Source organism: Canis lupus, chromosome 34 (assembly GCF_011100685.1).
Source record: "Canis lupus familiaris isolate Mischka breed German Shepherd chromosome 34, alternate assembly UU_Cfam_GSD_1.0, whole genome shotgun sequence".
In the NCBI taxonomy this organism is placed as follows: domain Eukaryota; kingdom Metazoa; phylum Chordata; class Mammalia; order Carnivora; family Canidae; genus Canis; species Canis lupus.
The window spans coordinates 14,321,097-14,340,460 of NC_049255.1; the positions used below are offsets into that span (position 1 = coordinate 14,321,097).

Sequence of the window (19,364 nt, forward strand, 5' to 3'; positions counted from 1 at the left end):
CCCCCGCCCCCCCCCCATGACTGCTCTCATCAAGCTCAAAACCTGGTATTTAGCTGTCATCAGAAATGTATCCTTAAGGGTGCCTGGGTGGCTCAGTGGTTGAGCGTCTTCTGCCTTCTGCTCAGGGTGTGATCCCAGGGTCGGGGGGATCAAGTACGGCACTGAGCTCCTTGCAGGGAGCCTGCTTCTCCCTCTGTCTATGTCTCTCTCTAATGAATAAATAAAATCTTTTAAAAAATGTATCCTTAAGTTGGGTAGGTACTCTTCACCTTTTTCTTTTCATAAGCAATTTAAGCTCCCACCTCAAAATTGCTCACCTTAAATGTGACTGGTAAAAAAAAAAAATGAAGTTATTCTATATTCTGATAAGAAGAGTCTGCAACAAAGTGGGAGGAGAAAAGCGAAAATTAGAATACATAGTAGTAAACCTAAGATTTTTTTTTTTTAAGATTTTATTTATTCATGAGCATTACACAGAGAGAGAGAAAGAGACCGAGAGAGAGAGAAGCAGGCTCCATGTGGGAAGCCTGATGTGGGACTCCAGGATCACACCCTGGGCTGCAGGCAGCGCTAAACCGCTGTGCCACTGGGGCTGCCCTAAACCTAAGATTTTTTTTTTTAATTTTTTATTTATTTATTTATGATAGTCACAGAGAGAGAGAGAGGCAGAGACACAGGCAGAGGGAGAAGCAGGCTCCATGCACCGGGAGCCTGATGTGGGATTCGATCCCGGGTCTCCAGGATCGCGCCCTGGGCCAAAGGCAGGCGCCAAACCGCTGCGCCACCCAGGGATCCCTAAACCTAAGATTTTAAAGAGGATTTGTATAATTCAAACTACAACTTATTTTTTGTCTGACTACCCATTCACATAGTTCATACCCATTGTTAGTTTCGTTTTTTAGTTTGTTCAACTGTTAGCTCACTTGAGACTATTATAAATTAGGAATTTGTCTGCTGTATTTTGCATTCTACTCCTTCCTTTATATGTAATGATTATTAATTTTTAGCTTTCAGGTAGTATAACATATCAAACTTTTTGTGGCTTTTCACTTTTAAAAAAATATTTTAAAGATTTATTTTAGAGCCCTCAGATGCATGCATGCCCTCCAACACACTCCCCACTGAGCGAGCAGAGCCTAACGTGAGGGCTCTGTGGGACTCAATCTCACAATCCTGAGATCATGACTTGAGTGTAAGTAAATCAAGAGTCAGATACTTAACCAACTGAGCCACCTAGGCGCTTCGTGGCTTTTGGTTTTTGTTTTACAGGTTTTTTTTTTTTTTGGTTAGAAAAAGTCCCTTAGTCTGAAGTTATTGGTAATTTATGGTTTCTCTTGAAATCTTTATTGACCTAAAATTTTTTTGACTCTTTTATCCAATAATTATTCAGATGTCCCGATACTATATAAAACAATCAATTCTTCCCTCTATTTGTAATTTCCTAAATGACTTAGACCTGTTTTTGGAATCTGTTTTGTTCTCTTAAAATGTATTTCTTTGGTCTTGATGGTTGTAGCTTTAAAATAAGCTTTAATATTCGTAGGTTAGCATATCTTCTTTACTCTCTACTCCCATTTAAAAGTTTCCTTTTTGAGTGTTTTAACTTGTTTTAAAAATAGATTTTGATGTAATTTTATTAAGATTAACCTCTTTACCCTCAACACAATCATGCACTCTTTAGTATTTTAGTGGAGTCTCCTTTAGAGGCATTTACAATTTTTACATCAAAAAAAATAAAATTTTTACATCAAGATCTAAGGATGTGATGATTTATGTTTTCCTGACTATTTTATTTTTATTCAATTGTTGAATTTCAAAGGTTTCTGTGCATAGGTCCTGTACATTTTTGTTGTAGTTGTTGAGGGTGTTCCTAAGATTTTTTTTTCATTGCTATTGTTAGATTATTTTTTGTCTGTTTTATTTTCCACCTGCTTATTGTTTTATCTAGAGAGCAAACTGATTATTGGTTAACTTGCCACCTTATTGAATTGAAGTTTTTTTTTTTTTTTTTTTTTTTTAAGGTTTTCTTTATTCATGAGAGAGACAGGGAGAGAGGGGCAGAGACCTGGGAAGAGGGAGAAGCAGGTTCCATGCAGGGAACTCCGAGATCACGCCCTGAGCAGAAGGCATATGCTCAACGGCTGAGCCACCCACGTGTCTCTTCACTCCCCCCCCCTCCCCTTTCTTTTTAAGGCTATATTGCTTTTGAAAAAATTGGTTCTTCAAATAATACTTCTATAGCTCAGGGATTCTTGCTGTTTTCTTCGCCCTGTCCCTTACCTGCATTTTACACATAGTTTGTGGCATTCCTGGGTTTTTACTATGTAATATTTATTTCTTTGTTGGGGACAACATTCTAAAGATACTTTAATTACATTTTTGATGTGTTATACTGCTTTGTTGCTTACTGGTGATACTTAAGAGTTTCATTTATAAACATATAAGGGGACCAGTTTATAACGATGCTTTGGAATCTTCATATTTGCGTATTTGGGAAGAAGAGAAGGAAATGTAAAAGATTTTGTTCTGAGAAATACAGGTCCTGGGACAGATGAATGATGACTAGGAAGAGACACAAAGTCCCCAAAGGCTGGACTAGAACACAGAAGGGACAGAAGTTGTGGAGACCGTTCTTATCCTGTGCAGACCACTGTTACCATTGTTATTTAGTGTCCCCTCGCTCCAAGATTTTGGCAAAGACCTAACCCTGCCATTTTGGGTTTTAAGTATTAGGGACCTAGCATCGTCATTCTAGTGACTTTGAGCATACAGAAAAACCCTGAGAAGTGATGACTGAGTCCTGCATTAGATAGACACAATTTCTTAGAGATCTGGTCATTAGAAAAGCAACTTAACCCTAGAATCTAGGGTTTGGGGATTAAAACATGTTTGCTTAACTGTTCATTCTCAATCTGTTTAATTTTATGTTTGGAGGACGTTAGTAATTAGTGTAGGTTGTTTTACAAGGGTTGTATTTTTTTTCTTAAAGTTTGTGGAAAATGTGCACCCAAATAAAGCTGATGATGGTGGTGGAAGTAAAGGGATGGATTGGGAAGAGTTGAATAAGTGTTGATTTTCAGGTAGAAAGATAGGTTTTTATTGTAATAAAGGGTAGAATTTCCCAGTGGCTTGGACCTCTGACTTCAAGGAACTCATTGTATAAATTAAACAGAAATGGCAAAGATTTCTCGGTGAAACACTGTAGATTCTGAAAGTTGTGAAGAAGTAGAAAACTTCAGTGAAAGTTTAAAAGGACTGACCTCTAAAGGTGTGCTTTACTTTCATATTCATGAACTACGAAATTCTGTTCCTGAAATACTTCTTACAAATGTTAAGGGTATTAATAGAGATAGATTTGCTGGTAACCTAACTATGAAAGTGCTGACCAAAATGATTGCAGAAGGTGATGAGGCTGACCCTACTAGAAATAAAGAAACTGGCCAGACTCTCATTATTAGAGCAGGATCAGTAATCAGAACTGGAATGGCAGCTCTTAATTTTTAGCTTTAGGGAAGAAAGGAATAAAAAATATGGCTCTGGAATTACATGGCAGGAGCTGGTATAGCATTCTTGAAAGGAATATATTCAGAGTTTATGCTTCATATGAGGAAATTTGCATTGAAATGTCCTATAGCACACAAATAAAGCAGATAATAGACATTTGAAGCTGGAGTGTGAGATCAGAGCCAATATACAGTCATGCAATTGACTAACGTGAGAGTAGGGCACTGATTTAGATATATTGGTTACCTATGTTCTGTGATTGGTGAGTCTTATGTTATTAAGAAAGATGATTTTTATATTTAGTCACATCTGTTACCCTCTCTTTTCCAAGAGTTTCTGTCTTCATTTCCAAGGATTTTTCTGGTTTGGTAGTAATCTGCTTGCTTTTCAGTTTTTCCATTACCAGTTTGTTTTAGTTCTTGGTTTGCTATTTGCTTAGAATAATGTCTGATATATAATAAGCATTTCAATATTAGTAATGGTAGCTTTGTTTTTAAATTACTGATACTCCTCTTCCATCTATTTTGTAAATTTCCAGAATTTTGTTGCAATTTTTTCTTTTCTCTTTGTCCTCTTTATTCTTGGTTTTATGCTTTAAAGTTTTTAGTGTATTACTCAGTAGACTTTTGGGGGAGGAAGATGAAGGAAACTGGAAATGTTCATTTCTGCCTTGTTTTAACCAGGTACTGCAAGTGTGTTTATTTAGCTAGTATTTAGTGGATATTATGAAGTGTGGTGTGATAAAAATGTTTTGGAAAATTATTTAGTGAGTACTCTGTGTCTCAGAGTGTGTGTGTAAGCATTTGACTAAGGTTGAGAACTTTGCAGTCCTTCTCCACAGTAATATAAAGTGTTGCTTAATGTCAATTGTAATCATAGAACTGCCAAGTGGACTGCAGTGGAAGGTTACATAGTGGCTGAGCAAGTATTTGAACATTTATTCTACACTGAAGTCCTTTGCTCTTTCTTTCTTTCTTTTTTTTTTTTTTTAAATTTATGATAGTCACAGAGAGAGAGAGAGAGAGAGAGAGAGAGAGGGGCAAAGCCATAGGCAGAGGGAGAAGCAGGCTCCATGCACCGGGAGCCCGACGTGGGATTCGATCCCCGTGGGATTCGATCCTGGGTCTCCAGGATCGCGCCCTGGGCCAAAGGCAGGCGCCAAACCGCTGCGCCACCCAGGGATCCCTCCTTTGCTCTTTCTTGAATGACCGATCTTAAGATTTCTTTCAGCTGTATCAATCAATGGAAGATAGATTAAAAATACTAATTTCACTTTTTTAAAAGATTTTATTCATTCATTTGACACAGCAAGAGAAAGAGAACAAAGCAGTGGGAACAGCAGAGGGAGGAGAAGTAGACCTCCCGCCGAGCAGGGAGCCTGATGAGGGGCCGAAGCTCAGGACCCTGAGACCATGACTTGAGCTGAAGGCAGAGATGCCCAACTGAGCCACCTAGGCACCTCAAAAATAACTAGTTTCAAAATTAATTTTAAGACTAGAAAATGACCACTGATTTTTATTGTGAATCTTTATCTTTATTCTAAAATGATTTTGAGAGAATATACTTACTATAGTTCAGTTTCTTTAATTTTTAAGTGAAGGAGGGAGGGGAAATTGGTAGGAAAAATAAGATTAAATTAAAAGAACGTTAGTATTCAAAACGTAGTTATGCTTTTTACTAATGGTGCAGTATAATACTTAGGATATTTGTAAATTCACCAAGTACTATGGTGAACATGACATTTCTTAATTCTCGTAATTCCATGAGGAATGATGCTGTAATGAATCATTAGGTTAAAACTGTGTCCGAGAATGTGTAAGTGCTAGAGCTTGGGATTTGAACCCTGGCAGCCTGATTTTAAGAGTCTGAACTCTTATTCACAGAGTATTCTTTAAGTATTCAGAGTTACTCTTTAAGTAACACTTAAAGACAACCTTGCTCAGTTTGAATATCAACTAATGCCTATGGTGTTTTAGGGCTGTACATCATTTTCTTTCTTTTTTTAAAAAATATTTATTTATTTATTCATGATGGAGGCAGAGACACAGGAGGAGGGAGAAGCAGGCTCCATTCCTGGAGCCTGACGCGGGACTTGATCCCGGGACTCCAGGATCGCGCCCCGGGTCAAAGGCAGGTGCTAAACCACTGAGCCACCCAGGGATCCATCCCCACATCATTTTTTTCTAATCCCGAGCTAGGTGACACTACATATGTAAAAACAGATTGAGAGAGACTAAGTAAATTCTGAGGTTGTATAGCTGATAAATGATGGAGATGGAAATCAAACTCATGTATGCCTAATTCCGTTCTTTTTGGTATTCCATATTTGTATGTCTGATTACAGGCTTTTAGAGTTAACGTAATTCTTTGATGTGCAGTCAACACCCAAAGTGGGGCTTGGACTCACAACCCTGGGATCAGAAGTTGTATGCCCTACTGATCAAGCCAGCGAGGCACCCCTGATGTAATGTTTAATTGGATATTGACATGCTTTTGATAATGTTTTTGTTTTTTTGCAGGGATTTATCAAAGATGTTCATGAAGACTCCCTCACAGTTGTTTTTGAGAACAAGTATGTCATTTTTTATCGATAGAGATCTTAATTTTAAAGATTGGTTGTGTAAATTCATGTTTGCTTTTGGGTGTTCCTATTGCCAGTGGAAAGCCAGTGGAAAATGATTTTGCTTTTGGGTAGACGTCTTTGGTTGTTAGATCATCTCTTCAGTTCAGGTAGTCCTAGTTTTGATAACTTTCCACCTGTTTTTCTCCCCACAATATACTGTCACTTTTTTCATCTTTCTTTGCTTCCTTCCTTTTGCCAAAACATGTGTAAACATGAATTAGTTTTTTTTTTTGGCAGAAGTAGATGGCACAAATGGGATTATACTATGCTTAATTCTTAAAATGCCAGAATGATGAAATGATATAGGTCTTCCAAATGGCTGCTAGTAGTCAGAGTATGTATTGGGGCCGCCTTTAATTTAAACTTGATATTAGGAATAGTATGAGTTTTACAGTTGTTGTAGGGTCTAGGTCTTGTTTTAAAAATGTGAAAGACCATACGTATATTGTGTTTGGTTTGGAAGAGTTATAAAGGAGCACTGTATAATTGAAGGTCAGAAAAGAAGTCTTCAGCTTTCACTTTTAAGCTGCTTCTGGAACGACCTGAAAAGATATCTGCCCAGCAGCTGTTTCATGTAGAAACAAGTGTTGGGATGATTCCTGTCTTTGAGCAACTGCCATTTAGATAGTAATGGTGAAACGAAAGCACCCACGAATCTTGTCTCCTGATGTTTTGCCCAGCATTTGCAGTTGGAAGCTATAGGAATTTATGTGCATTTTTATGTGCTATATAACTCCCAGGCATATGAATGACCTATTAGAACTTAGACTAGGGAAGAATTTTTAACTTTATCAATCCAGTTTATACAATATGACACAAAAAAGGTTAAGCAACAGCCAAATTTGTTTTAATATGGTCATAATTGCTTCAAAGATGAAAGTCAGCTCTTCCCAAGTTTTAATATTAATATGTGTATCCATTGCAGAAAAGTAAATTCTTTGTAAGAAAATTAAATATCGCAGTTATGCAAAATAACTGATTTTCTGCATTTCTATGGACATGTACACAAAGAACGCAGTTAACATTTTATAAGCTCTGAAATTCTGTTTCTCTGATAGGTCATAAGATTGTAAAATGGTTTGAAATAAGTTGGTTGCACAATTCTTTATTGATAATGTAGATGTGACATTATGTACTTAGCCTATTTCATTTTTAGAAAAATGTACCATTTCCTTAGGATGAGTAATTTGGATGGTAATACATAATTATGGTTGATGTTAATTTATAAACTTCATCAAGAGTCATGCAAAACGTTTTACCTCAACAAACTAATTACTTGGAAAAATATATACTACGAATGAAGCTTTTAATTAGGGAAAGCTAAATGATTAACTCAAAAAATACGCACCACTAAGCATAGACTGTATAGCTTTCATATAGAGGCTTTTACAATAGTTATTTCAAAATTATGAATTCCTTTTCTCATCTTTCAGCTGGCAGCCAGAACGCCAGGTTCCATTTAATGAAGTTAGATTACCACCACCACCTGACATAAAAAAAGAAATTAGTGAAGGAGATGAAGTAGAGGTATGTATTTTAAGCTTATTTTCTTGTGTGCCTGCCCCCCCCCCCCCCTTTTTTTTTTTTTTTTTTTTTTAATTTTTATTTATTTATGATAGTCACACAGAGAGAGAGAGAGAGAGAGAGGCAGAGACACAGGCAGAGGGAGAAGCAGGCTCCATGCACCGGGAGCCTGATGTGGGATTCGATCCCGGGTCTCCAGGATCACGCCCTGGGCCAAAGGCAGGCGCCAAACCGCTGCGCCACCCAGGGATCCCCCCCCCCCCCCCTTTTTAAATAAGTATTCTTATAGGAAAATCTGTTTAGCTGATAGAGAATAAATCTAATTCCTTTTCTTGAGTCTGTTATTGGCTGTGTAATATAGCAGGGCTTGAGTTTTTGAGTCAGAGCTAGGATTCGTGTCTCAGCTTTATACCATTTTTAGCTTTGTGGCTTAGTCAAGTTTCTTTGCCACTAAAATGAAAATAATTTGGGAGTTAAGAATGATAGTATAGTACTGAATTGTTTTGTATAAAATCTGGCACAGAGAGCTCTGTAGTGTTAATTGCTGTTTTCCTTTTTGCTAATTTAAATTTTTTTTTGTGTTTTTTTCTTAGTATATCTATAGCATATTAATACCCTTTATTATGGTAATTATTAATATAGTTGATATGTAAAACTGTGAAATGTTATAATTACCCTACTGTCTTGTTGAATAGTTTAGGAATGTCCAGAAAATTTAAAAAGTACAGAAAAACAAAAATGACTAAACAGGAATTACTGCTGAGAGGAAGAAAAAACACTGTTCTCCATTTTTGTCATTCCCAGGCTCTCCCTCCCCTATTTTTAAAAATAAAGGTGGGATCATATGCTGCCACTTCTTTGTATATTGATTTTTTTCATGCTTACTAGAGTATGGATGTCTATTTTCAATATGTTAACGTTAAATATTCCTGATGTTATGTGAAATGTGGAAATAATTATTAGAGGTGTGAGTTTGTTGGAGATAGAAAATTTGATTTGTAGTTTTTAAGAGATTGATGTAATTCTTTCAAGGTTCTCTACTAGACTAAATATATTTCTCACAGGGAGTTGATTTGATAATATTGGAAGATATTTCAAATCTCATTTGTACTTAGCTTATGTAGGGTAGTGTTAGGGGAACTGGAGGTAGAGGAGAACCGATAACAGATGAAATATCTAAATATTTTTATAAGCACTTACCAGTACATACTCTGTGCGAGGTAATGTTCTGAGCACTTGGCACATGAATTCAGTTATCTGCCTTTTTTATATTTTGTAATTTTTATGGTAAATTTTGAATTCCCATTAATTGTAGATGTTACACGCTAGGAACCAAAGAATTGTGGCATTTTTAATCCCTGGCAGCCTTTCCCTACTTTCCCTACTTTCCATTCTAATATTTGGCCTAGATTTTATTTACCTGCTCTAAGTTCACTGGGCACTCTGTGGCTTATGCTAAATCAAAACATATTATAACTTGTATCAGGGCACCATGAGCCTCACTCCCTAACGGTATATATAGCCTTCACTTTACTTTTTTCTTTTGTAGTTCATTTCCACCAAAAGTGGGAACTAACAGCTTTTTTCCTAAGGAGCCCTGTAACTGTAGCTTAGTTGTGGTGTGTATTTGTGTCTTTGGATGGTATGGGAAGACAAAGGGAAACAAAGTGGCCAGTGCTGAAAATTAAGTGTGAAATATAGTGCTAGTGGGTACTATGAACTGTAGTGGTGATGCTGCTGATCACTACTGTGCTTGTTCACTTGGACTTTTAGACTCCAGGGAAAATGGTTTTCTCAATATTGTATCCTTCTCTAATCCCCATCTTTTGTGGGGATGGATAAAAGGCTTGATTTGTTTTCATTTTTCAAAATTTATTTCTAATTTTAGAAGTTTTTTCTTCTGGAATTCTGGTGATGAGTCAGGTCAAGCAAGAAATGACTTCATTTTGGAAATGTTCTAGAATTAGAAATGTGTGGTGGTCAATTCTGAGACTAGTGCTTTTCATACTTTTTATTTATTTTATTTTTTTAAAGATTTTATTCATTTATTCATGAGAGAGAGAGAGAGGCAGAGACACAGGCAGAGGGAGAAGCAGGCTCCATGCAAGGAGCCCGATGTGGGACTTGATCCCGTGACTCCATGATCATGCCCTGGGTGGAAGGCAGATGCTCAACCATGGAACCACCCAGGCATCCCTTTTCATACTTTTTAAATTGTTGTTTACATATTCATTTACATATTTACTCAGATTAAAGTAAAAACTTGATGGTATGCTCATGATGGTGTTTTGTTGTGCTTTTTGCGTGTCTTAGACTAAGAAGTTCCTGTCCAGTTTCTGGACCATCTTTTTGGCCTGCCTCCCCAGCTGTGTAACAAAATACTGATGTAAGAGATGGCATGATTTGAAAATTGATGATTGCAGAGTGTCTTATTTCACATTGTGTTTTATGGTTCAGTCTTAGTGAAATTTGCTCCTTAAATTGTAAGAATCATTATCTGAAAGTAAGATGATGTCACTTTTCTCCACTTTTGAAAAATTTGAAACTTCACATAAAGAAGTCTAAAATCGATCTTGCCACCCACTGATTTATTGGCTTTTCCTTTGTACTTTTTGCTTTCTTTTTTTGGCCACCGTTAGTTTTAGGAACCTGTTTGTTTGATTTGGAATGTTTAGGAATTATGGTTGTTAGTGCTTTACATTTTGAATCAAAAAAATTCGTGAAAATTCCTTACCCCTTTTTCGAAATTTTTAAATTAAAAAAATTTTTATTTCTGGTGTAGTTAACATACAGTGTTACATTAGTTTCTAGGGTACAATGTAGTGATTCAGTAGGTCCATGTATATTACTCAATGCTCCTCAAGATAAGTGTATCCAAAATCCCCTTCACCTCTTTTACCCATTCCCCCACCCCACTTCCCTATGGTAACCATCTGATTATTCTCTGTAGTTAGTTTTTCCTTTATTTTATTCCTTAAATTTCACCTAGGAGTGAAATCATGTGGCATTTACCTTTCTCTTACTAGTTTATTTTGCTTAACATTACTCTCTAGCTCCATCCATGTCATTGCAATTGGCAAGATTTCATTCTTTTTGTGGCTGAATAATACTCGTGTGTGTGTGTGTGTGTGTGTGTGTGTGTGTGTGTGTATACCACATCTTCTTTGTCCATTCATCAGTCGGTACACACTTGGGCTTGTTTCCATGGTTTGGCTATTATAAATAATCCTGCAGTAAACAATAGGGGTGCATATATATCCCTTTGAATTAATGTTTTTGTATTCTTTGAGGAAATACAGAGTGGTGTGATTACTGGGTCTTGGGGTAGTTCTCTTTTAAATTTCCTCCCCCTTTAAATTCAAATAAAGTTTAATGTAAAAAAATGAAATGATACAGAATTATATTAAGTAAAAGTGAACTTTCCTTCTCAGTGTAGGTATGCTTGTGTGTGAACCTTAGCTTAAATGTCATTTACCACAGTTGTGTGTGTGTCTGTGTATCACAGAAATTGGGAATATGGTATATATTTGTGATTTAGATTTGCCTGATTTTTTTCTAACCACCTCATAATATTTTTTAATAGACGTATCATAATTAGAAGAAATTGAAATTATTGGCAGATTTACTATTGCCAAAAAAACAAAACAAAACAAAACACCGAGAGTTAATGTCCTTATGTAAACCATTTTCTGATACTGTGGAATCTAAATGGTTCACTTGCGAAATTGGAAGCCACGTATATTTAAATTTCTGATGGTGCCAAAATGTACCAATTTTACCCTCCAAAAATATATTTGATTTACTACTTCATACTTTGTATCCTCCTAGATCGACTGGCTGGGTTATTATTAATCTATAAAGTTTCATAAACCTGATAGGAGGAAGCTGATGTCTTTTGAGTGTTTATTTCTTTGATCACTAGAGATATGGAGCATCTTTTATTTTATTTTTTGAGAGCATCTTTTAAATTAGTTTTTCAGCTATTAGCCATTTCTGTGAATTTTGTGGGGTTTTTTTTGTCTATGCAGATTTTAATGTAGGAAAGTTTTGGGCTTTGTGAATAGTTTTTTTTTTTTTTTTTTTTTCCTGTTATGCTTTCTCCCAGGCAATAAAAAAGTGTATTTAATGGCTTTACCCATGAAGAAGTAATATTTTATTCCAATCTGCTGAATTTTTTTGGTGTGGCATCCAAGATACTCTTTTCAGTATTTCTGTAGCTTGTATCTTTTTGTTTTAAGGAATATTCAGTTTTTTTTTTTTTTTTTTTTTTTAAGATTTACTTTAGAAAGAGAGGGTGCACATGTGAGCTCATGTTGGGGAGGAGCAGAAGGAGAGGGGGAAAGAGAAAAATCTCAAGCAGGACATTGATCCATGCAGGGAGCCTGTCATGGGACTCTATCCCGAGTCTCCAGGATCACGCCCTGGGCTGAAGGCGGTGCTAAACCGCTGAAACACCCTGGCTGCCCACATTATGTGTCTTTATATTTTAATTATAATGTTGGGATAGATGTCTTGAGAAATAAGGGTAATAATAATTTGGGATAAGATGCTCCTTTACCTTAAAGTAAAAAAAAAAAATATTTATCGGTTGTTGGGGGGGGGGGGTCACCTGAGCCCATGTGAGTGGAGAGAAGAGGAGAGAGAGAATGAATCTGAAGTGGACCCCATGCTGTCCATGGAGCCCAGTGCAGGGCTCAGTCTCACAATCTTGAGATCATGACCTGAGCTGAAATCAAGAGTCAGATGCTTATAACCCACTGGGCCACTCAGGTGCGCACCCTAAAAAATTTTAAATTCAGTATTTTTTAATACATGTAGCTTCCATTTTACCTTAAAAAAAGTCTCAAATTGATTCTTGCTACTCATCTGAAATTTACTTATCTGTAATTAGTCTTATAATGCCAAGCCTATTGTTAGTCTTAGTGCTTGGGAGATTTGCATATGTTAAAGAAGTGGTAAACATTATTATATGGAAAATGGCTATTTTTTAAGACTTAAACCCATTTGTTAAAAGTATCAGCAAAGTATATAAATGAGAAAATACTGCTGTATAGGTAGATAAATCACATTAGTGTGTTCTAGATGTTAAACTTGCTTTCCTGATGTACATTTTCCATTTCTTCATAATGCTTTATGATTGTAATGAGATGAAATAGTGGATATAGAGGAACAGTACTCAATAAATGTATCTCATAGTTATAAAATCAGCTGTTATGATTAAGTGTTCAGTTTAATGGTTAATATTACTTAGAAATTTTCTTTATAAGGAATTTGGTGAAAACTGGTAAAATTTCTTGATTTTTGGTGTTCATATTTGAACATATTTGTTGTGATTTTGAAAAGTATAGCTGAACATGATTTTTAAAAAAAATTTAAATTTTATTTACTTATTTTTTTAAAAGATTTTATTTATTCATGAGAGACACAGAGAGAGAGGCAGAGACACAGGCAGAGGGAGAACTGGGCTCCCTGCCCGATGTGGAATTCAGTCCCAGGACTCCTAGGATCACGCCCTGAGCCAAAGGCAGACGATGCTCCACCACTGAGCCACCCAGGCGTCCCCATATTGAACATTATTAACCTGAAAGAAAGGTTGATAACATTAGGATCCAGACTGGAGTTCCATTAAAGTAATAGTTTGGTTGTGTGCTAAAATTTAGAGGCCATTTTTAATAAGGTTTGACTTAGAGTTATTTGGCAGAAAGAACCCTGAAGTAGAATTTTGGAATTTGATTCTTCATGTTCCATCCTCCACTCCATAAATTGGACTTACTCAGCCTGAGTACTGTTTTGTTTTTAGGTCTCTCATGGGTACTTTCTGGTCTTTTTAAAAAGCTCTTCTTTGGATTTGTAGAAACTTAGAATGTTAAAATAATGAGGGCTATTGCTTTAGAGTGTGATTTGCTCCTTGGGAATAGTTTGGAAATTTAAAGTCTGAATAAAGAGTTTCTATGAGCTACTCCTACTTCATTGATGCAGTAATAAATATAGTAATCAATGTCTGGGACACAGTATACTAGGGCACAGTTTTAATGCTGGGTCATTAAAGTGATTTTTTATTGTGTGAGATAATACTGTTCATTTTGGAAAGAATGTAGTTGGGCCCACTACACTCAAGTGGAACCAAATTCAAAGTTTTTGATTCAAGTTCAGGAACTTGGATTTAGTTGACTTAATGAGAGTGGCTTTGTCTTTCAGGAGTAAAGTTACTAGTGTAGCTTATGGAGGTAGAATAAGTATAAAATGGAATCTAGCATTGTAAGGTTCAATGAGAGCTGCTGCCTCAAGGCAGTCCAGAATGGTTTATTCTCTTTTTTGGTGGTAAGCTCACATAGGAAGCCACATTCCTTAGAAATTTGTGTTTTGGTGAAAATGGAATTAGAACAAAGGGATTTAGGTAATTTAAAGACTTTTCCACCCCACCCCCCCCAAACCTTTTGAGGCACCTATTCACTAGGTTACCAAGAGATAACTCCAGTCCGTTTAGATGAACTGCCTTTCTGAAATAGTACTTGGAATGGGCACTTTCTCTCTTGTTCTCAGGGTTTTCTTTTAACCTGTGTCACACTTGGGAAAATGGTCATCATCACTTAACCACTTGGGTCCAGTAGCCGTTTAAAAAAAATTTAAGTATGTTTACATGTAATTTTGCAGACGTTAATAAAAGGATGCTGAAGATCAACATTAAGTATCTTAATGAGTATTTAGCAAATACAGGGGTGCCTTGGCACAGGTGGCACAATTAAGCATTTGACTCTTGGATTTTGCTCAGGTCTGGTCTCATGGTGGTGGAGATCAAGTCTGCCCTGTTGGGGCTCTCTGCTCAGAGCAGAGTCCACTTGAGTTTCTCTCTCCTCCCTCTATACCCCTTCCCCCCCACATTCCCATCTCTCTCTTTCTGGAATAAATAAATAAATCTTTAAAAAGACATGGCAAAAAGAACTTTTTATTCCATATTTTCCTGGTTTTGATAATGCATATACCTAAAATGAGTACAGGTCTCTAAAATATTACTGACTACACATAAGCTATTATGCCTAAACCCAGAATAAATTCATCTTACAAATACTGATACCAAATTTAAAACACATCCAGTAAGTTCTAGTTGATCATTTCATTCTGATTCATCTTATACTTGAATTATTATAATGCAGTACTTTAAGAATATTTTGGAACTAATTTTAGTGGCTTCTAATTTTATTGAACAGAGAGCATAGTCATTCTTGTGCTTTAATTATACCATTTTCAAATTTAACCAATTGCATCGACTAATCCATTGAGTTTTTTGCATGTCTCCATCATTTGTTTCTTTCTAGTCATCTTTGCATACACAGCTGCCTTTGGCATTTGTCCACTTAGGAACTGTATGAGGTACATTTTGGTGTACAATCATAAAAGATGAGAGAATATGGTCACATGTCCTTTTAGAAAAACAGAATGGTCCAGAGTCTTGTTGCAGGATTTTGTCCCAGTTTGAATGATTAGCTGGATGAGGATACTAAATTTCCTTTTTCTCTTTAGAAGTATATTGTTTGGGAATATTCATCATTTGGAGGCTTCATGGTGGGAGATTCTGCTTATAATTTCACATTCACCATTAGAATCTAGCGTGCTATTATCTGTCTCTTCATCAGTCCCGATTCCTCTGATAATTGTGAAAGCCCTTCCTCTGTGAATTTTGTCTTTGCAGTTATGGGTGGAAAATTAAAAATTCTGAATTCTTAACTGTTGAGTGAAAACCAAAAGCAGACTGCAAGAATGATGTCTCCAGTCTTTTATTTCTTGAAAGACTATGCAGTAAAGAAACTACAGGATGATGCAGTAGTAACACTATATTTTACTGTTGTGTTCTTCCAGGTGATACCATCATTCTTCTCTTTTCTAGCCATTTTTTGTAGCATAGTTGGGAATAATTGATGAATGATGATGAAATAGTAAAGTGTTTCAAGATACAGAAGAAAACAAGATCATTAGATTTCCTTGTAGGTTTATAAGAGGTTCCACTGGATACATAAAATAATTTGCAAGATAGGATGAATTTTGTTTTAATCTAAAAAAGAAGTGAAATTTACTGTTTTTTTTTTGAGACGTATAAGAAAAGATAAGAGTTACAAATAGATTTGGTCATAAAGAAATGCAAAGCTGAAATTGAGTCCAGTGGAGCCTGACTGTTATGTTGGTCTTCTTTCTGATTATGGTGCACAGTGAAGTTGATCATGAGCTTTTGGCTTGAATATCCAGTTACATTTCTAGTATTCCTCCACTTCCCAGATTATTTTCTGATCACTTCAGTGAAGGTTCCAGCATTCCAAAACTTTGCTTATTATCAGTAGTTGTTTGTATTTAACCAAAGATAAGTGTTAACATATGTTGGTAGATTTCTTGTCTTCCTCTGCAGAGACCTCCTTCAGTCATATAATAAAGTTTTTTTTTTTTATAATAAAGATTTTTATGGAGTTCCTCTTGGTTGTCTTTTCTTCCATCCCCCTAGTTTTCCACGTATTGAAAAATAGATCAAGATACTGTACCATAAGAAATTAACTAATCCTTGAAAGGAAACTTTCTTAATGTGTTACTTTACAAAATACCTGATAATTATGAATACAGGGCATATAAGATTTTGTTCATAAAAAGATTTTTATTTATTCATTCATAGAGATGCAGAGAGAGAGAGGCAGAGACACAGGCAGAGGGAGAAGCAGGCAAGCAGTCTCCATGCAGAGAGCCTGACATGGGACTTGATCTAGGGGTCTAGGATCATGCCCCGGGCCGCAGGCGGCGCTAAACCACTGTGCCACCGGGGCTTCCCCACAAAAGAGGTTTATAAGATACTTTTGTACCTTGCTAGATGTACTAAATGTGTATAATTTAAATTTATTGTTCAACAGAACAATTTTACTGCATTTGATGTAGTTTTGTCAGGAAGGAATCCTATCCTTGAAGGTTTTAAAATTGGATTTCTTACTTTTTGAAAACAGCTCTTTATTTTAGCATTCTAAAAATATCATTATGAGATTTAAAATGTCTTTAATTAGTTTTAGCATATCCTTGTGTCTGATACTTGAATCATCAGAATAGTGCTTAAAGATGGACAGTATTGACAAATTGAAAGAACTCAGTTTTATACTATATTAAACTGCTTTGTGAGAGGCATTCTTTAATAATTTATGTTTGGAAACACTCATGAATTTGGAATTAGATTTCCAAGGAGCCAAATTGCCCAAAAAGGATTTTTTTGTTTTTCAGTAGTAAAATTTAAGCACATGTGACTCCCTAAATTATGCTTTAGTGCACTTTTAGTGCAGTGGCATTTTTGATTCTAGAGTTTAGTGGGATTTTGCATTTATAAGAAGTCATTATAATATTGAAATATTTCAGAATAAATGGATAAAGGCCTTTTTTTTTTTCTCTTCTCAGGTATATTCAAGAGCAAATGACCAAGAACCATGTGGATGGTGGTTGGCTAAAGTTCGAATGATGAAAGGAGAAGTAAGTGATATTTACCCTTGCTTTATGACTAGTTTCCAAGGAAATACCTCAACTCTTGGTTTCTGTAAACATTACTTTAAATTTTTTTTTTTTTTTTTTTTTTTTTAATTTTTATTTATTTATGATAGTCACAGAGAGAGAGAGAGGCGCAGAGACACAGGCAGAGGGAGAAGCAGGCTCCATGCACAGGGAGCCCGATGTGGGATTCGATCCCGGGTCTCCAGGATCGCGCCCTGGGCCAAAGGCAGGCGCCAAACCGCTGCGCCACCCAGGGATCCCTGTAAACATTACTTTAATTCTTAGTATTATTTCAAAATATCTCCTTTGGAAATAGTTGACCATACATTTAAAAAACTCATTAGAGCATTTAGTTTTATTTGTTTTCTGATTTTGGAAACATCTAAGCTTTTCTTCAGGGACGCACTTCCAAGAATGTGAGGACCACCAAGGTTCATGCTTGTAAGAGCCTATAATCTAGTTTAGGCAAATCAGATTGATGTTACTAAGCTGTGCTTAGTATTTGTGCCACAAGGGGGTGGGTCTACTGGTTAAGCTGAGCAAGGCAATTAGAACTTCATTTAAGCTCATTATTTTTGTTCAGATGGGATTTTTAAAGTATTTTGATGTCTTTTAGTTTTATGTCATTGAATATGCTGCTTGTGATGCCACTTACAATGAAATAGTCACATTTGAACGACTTCGGCCTGTCAATCAAAATAAAACTGTCAAAAAAAATACCTTCTTTAAATGCACAGTGGATGTTCCTGAGGATTTGAGAGAGGCGTGAGTAATTTTGTTTACTATTGAATTGCCTTGTGAATTAAGAGGATTTTTTTAGTGCCACAAAAATCTTTTTTTCCCAAACATCCAATCAAAAACTTATGATAGAAAATCTTTTTAGTAAACAAAAGTTTTAATAGGTAGTGTCAAAATGAAATACTTCATTTGCATTATAATTGCCTTCTGAATTTAATCTATTATTTAGGTCTTAAATATGAATTAATTTCTCCCTAGGTGTGCTAATGAGAATGCACATAAAGATTTTAAGAAAGCAGTAGGAGCATGCAGAATTTTTTACCATCCAGAAACCACACAGCTAATGATACTGGTAAGATAACTCCATATTTTAAAGTAGCCAATGGATATTTCACAGATTTTATTATAATTAAATATTTGAAAAGTTAAAAACTAACTTGGCATACAGTGAATTTATTAATTTATGGAAGAAAAATTTTTTTAGAGCTATAAAATGTTAAATTTCTATCTTTCATGGAGTAAGGAAAAAGATCAATATGATATTCTTAACAATATGAAATTCTTAATGTATGGGAATCTAGATCCCTGCTCCCATCCCTCTCCCCCATCATAATTTAAATAGCAGAACTAAATATGAGAATTCAGTAAAGGGGGGTAAATTACCTGTGGGAGGAGGAATGGTGGGTGAGGAGAGAAGTGTAGTAGATAAGAATCAAGGCAGACTTTATGTGGAAGGTCCTTGTTCGTTATTACCTTAACAAATACGATTTTTGAGTGATTAATTTCTTTGTTCATAGTCTGCCAGCGAAGCAACTGTGAAGAGAGTAAATATTTTAAGTGACATGCATTTGCGAAGTATTCGTACGAAGTTGATGCTTATGTCCAGAAATGAAGAGGCCACTAAGCATTTAGAAGTAAGTGGGGTTTATTCAAAAGGTTTTTTGTGTATCCTGTTTATTTTCATAAGTATATTATTCAAGTTCCCTGGCTCAAACTGCTTGATTGTTAGGTAAGCCAAGAAGTTGGGACCTATTTTGTGGCTAATAGGAGTCATTGTACCTTTAGAGCAATTATTTTTTTCTGTTACTTTCCCCAAACGTAGCCTTCATTTGCTAAATACCTGTTGAGTTTTTTGTTAGGACTTAGATAACAAGTGTCACAGAACTTAGAAATTCAGTGGGAATATCTAGTAGAACTGTATTACTACTTTTTCTTTACTCTGTCCTTTACCTTTTTTACTACCCTGTCAGCTGTCATTTATAACACATTCCATTAGTAACTAGTTCACTATAATAGCTAATGTAAGCAGAGAGGAGGGCATGTAGATGTAAGTTTTAAAAAAGAAGCCTGTTGTTGCTTTTCTATCCCATCCTAAGGTACTCTGTTTTCTCCTTATTCTTCATTGACACACTGTTAGAGGGAGACCCCTTCTCCCAATGCACCACATTCAGATCTTAGAGAAATTGAG

At 35.8% G+C, this 19,364-nt stretch overlaps 1 protein-coding gene across 5 annotated transcripts in view; it reads left to right on the forward strand.

Annotated features, from left to right (window-relative positions):
• The window catches only part of FXR1 (FMR1 autosomal homolog 1), a 62,054-nt gene that overhangs the window by 17,567 nt on the left and 25,123 nt on the right, over positions 1–19,364 (forward strand). For all 5 annotated transcript variants that reach the window (XM_038583462.1, XM_038583463.1, XM_038583466.1 and 2 more), the window contains exons 2-7: positions 6,024–6,076; positions 7,561–7,654; positions 17,069–17,140; positions 17,775–17,923; positions 18,155–18,248; positions 18,694–18,810. In XM_038583462.1, the coding sequence (XP_038439390.1) occupies positions 6,024–6,076; positions 7,561–7,654; positions 17,069–17,140; positions 17,775–17,923; positions 18,155–18,248; positions 18,694–18,810 (579 nt within the window). The remainder of the gene's footprint in view (positions 1–6,023; positions 6,077–7,560; positions 7,655–17,068; positions 17,141–17,774; positions 17,924–18,154; positions 18,249–18,693; positions 18,811–19,364) is intronic.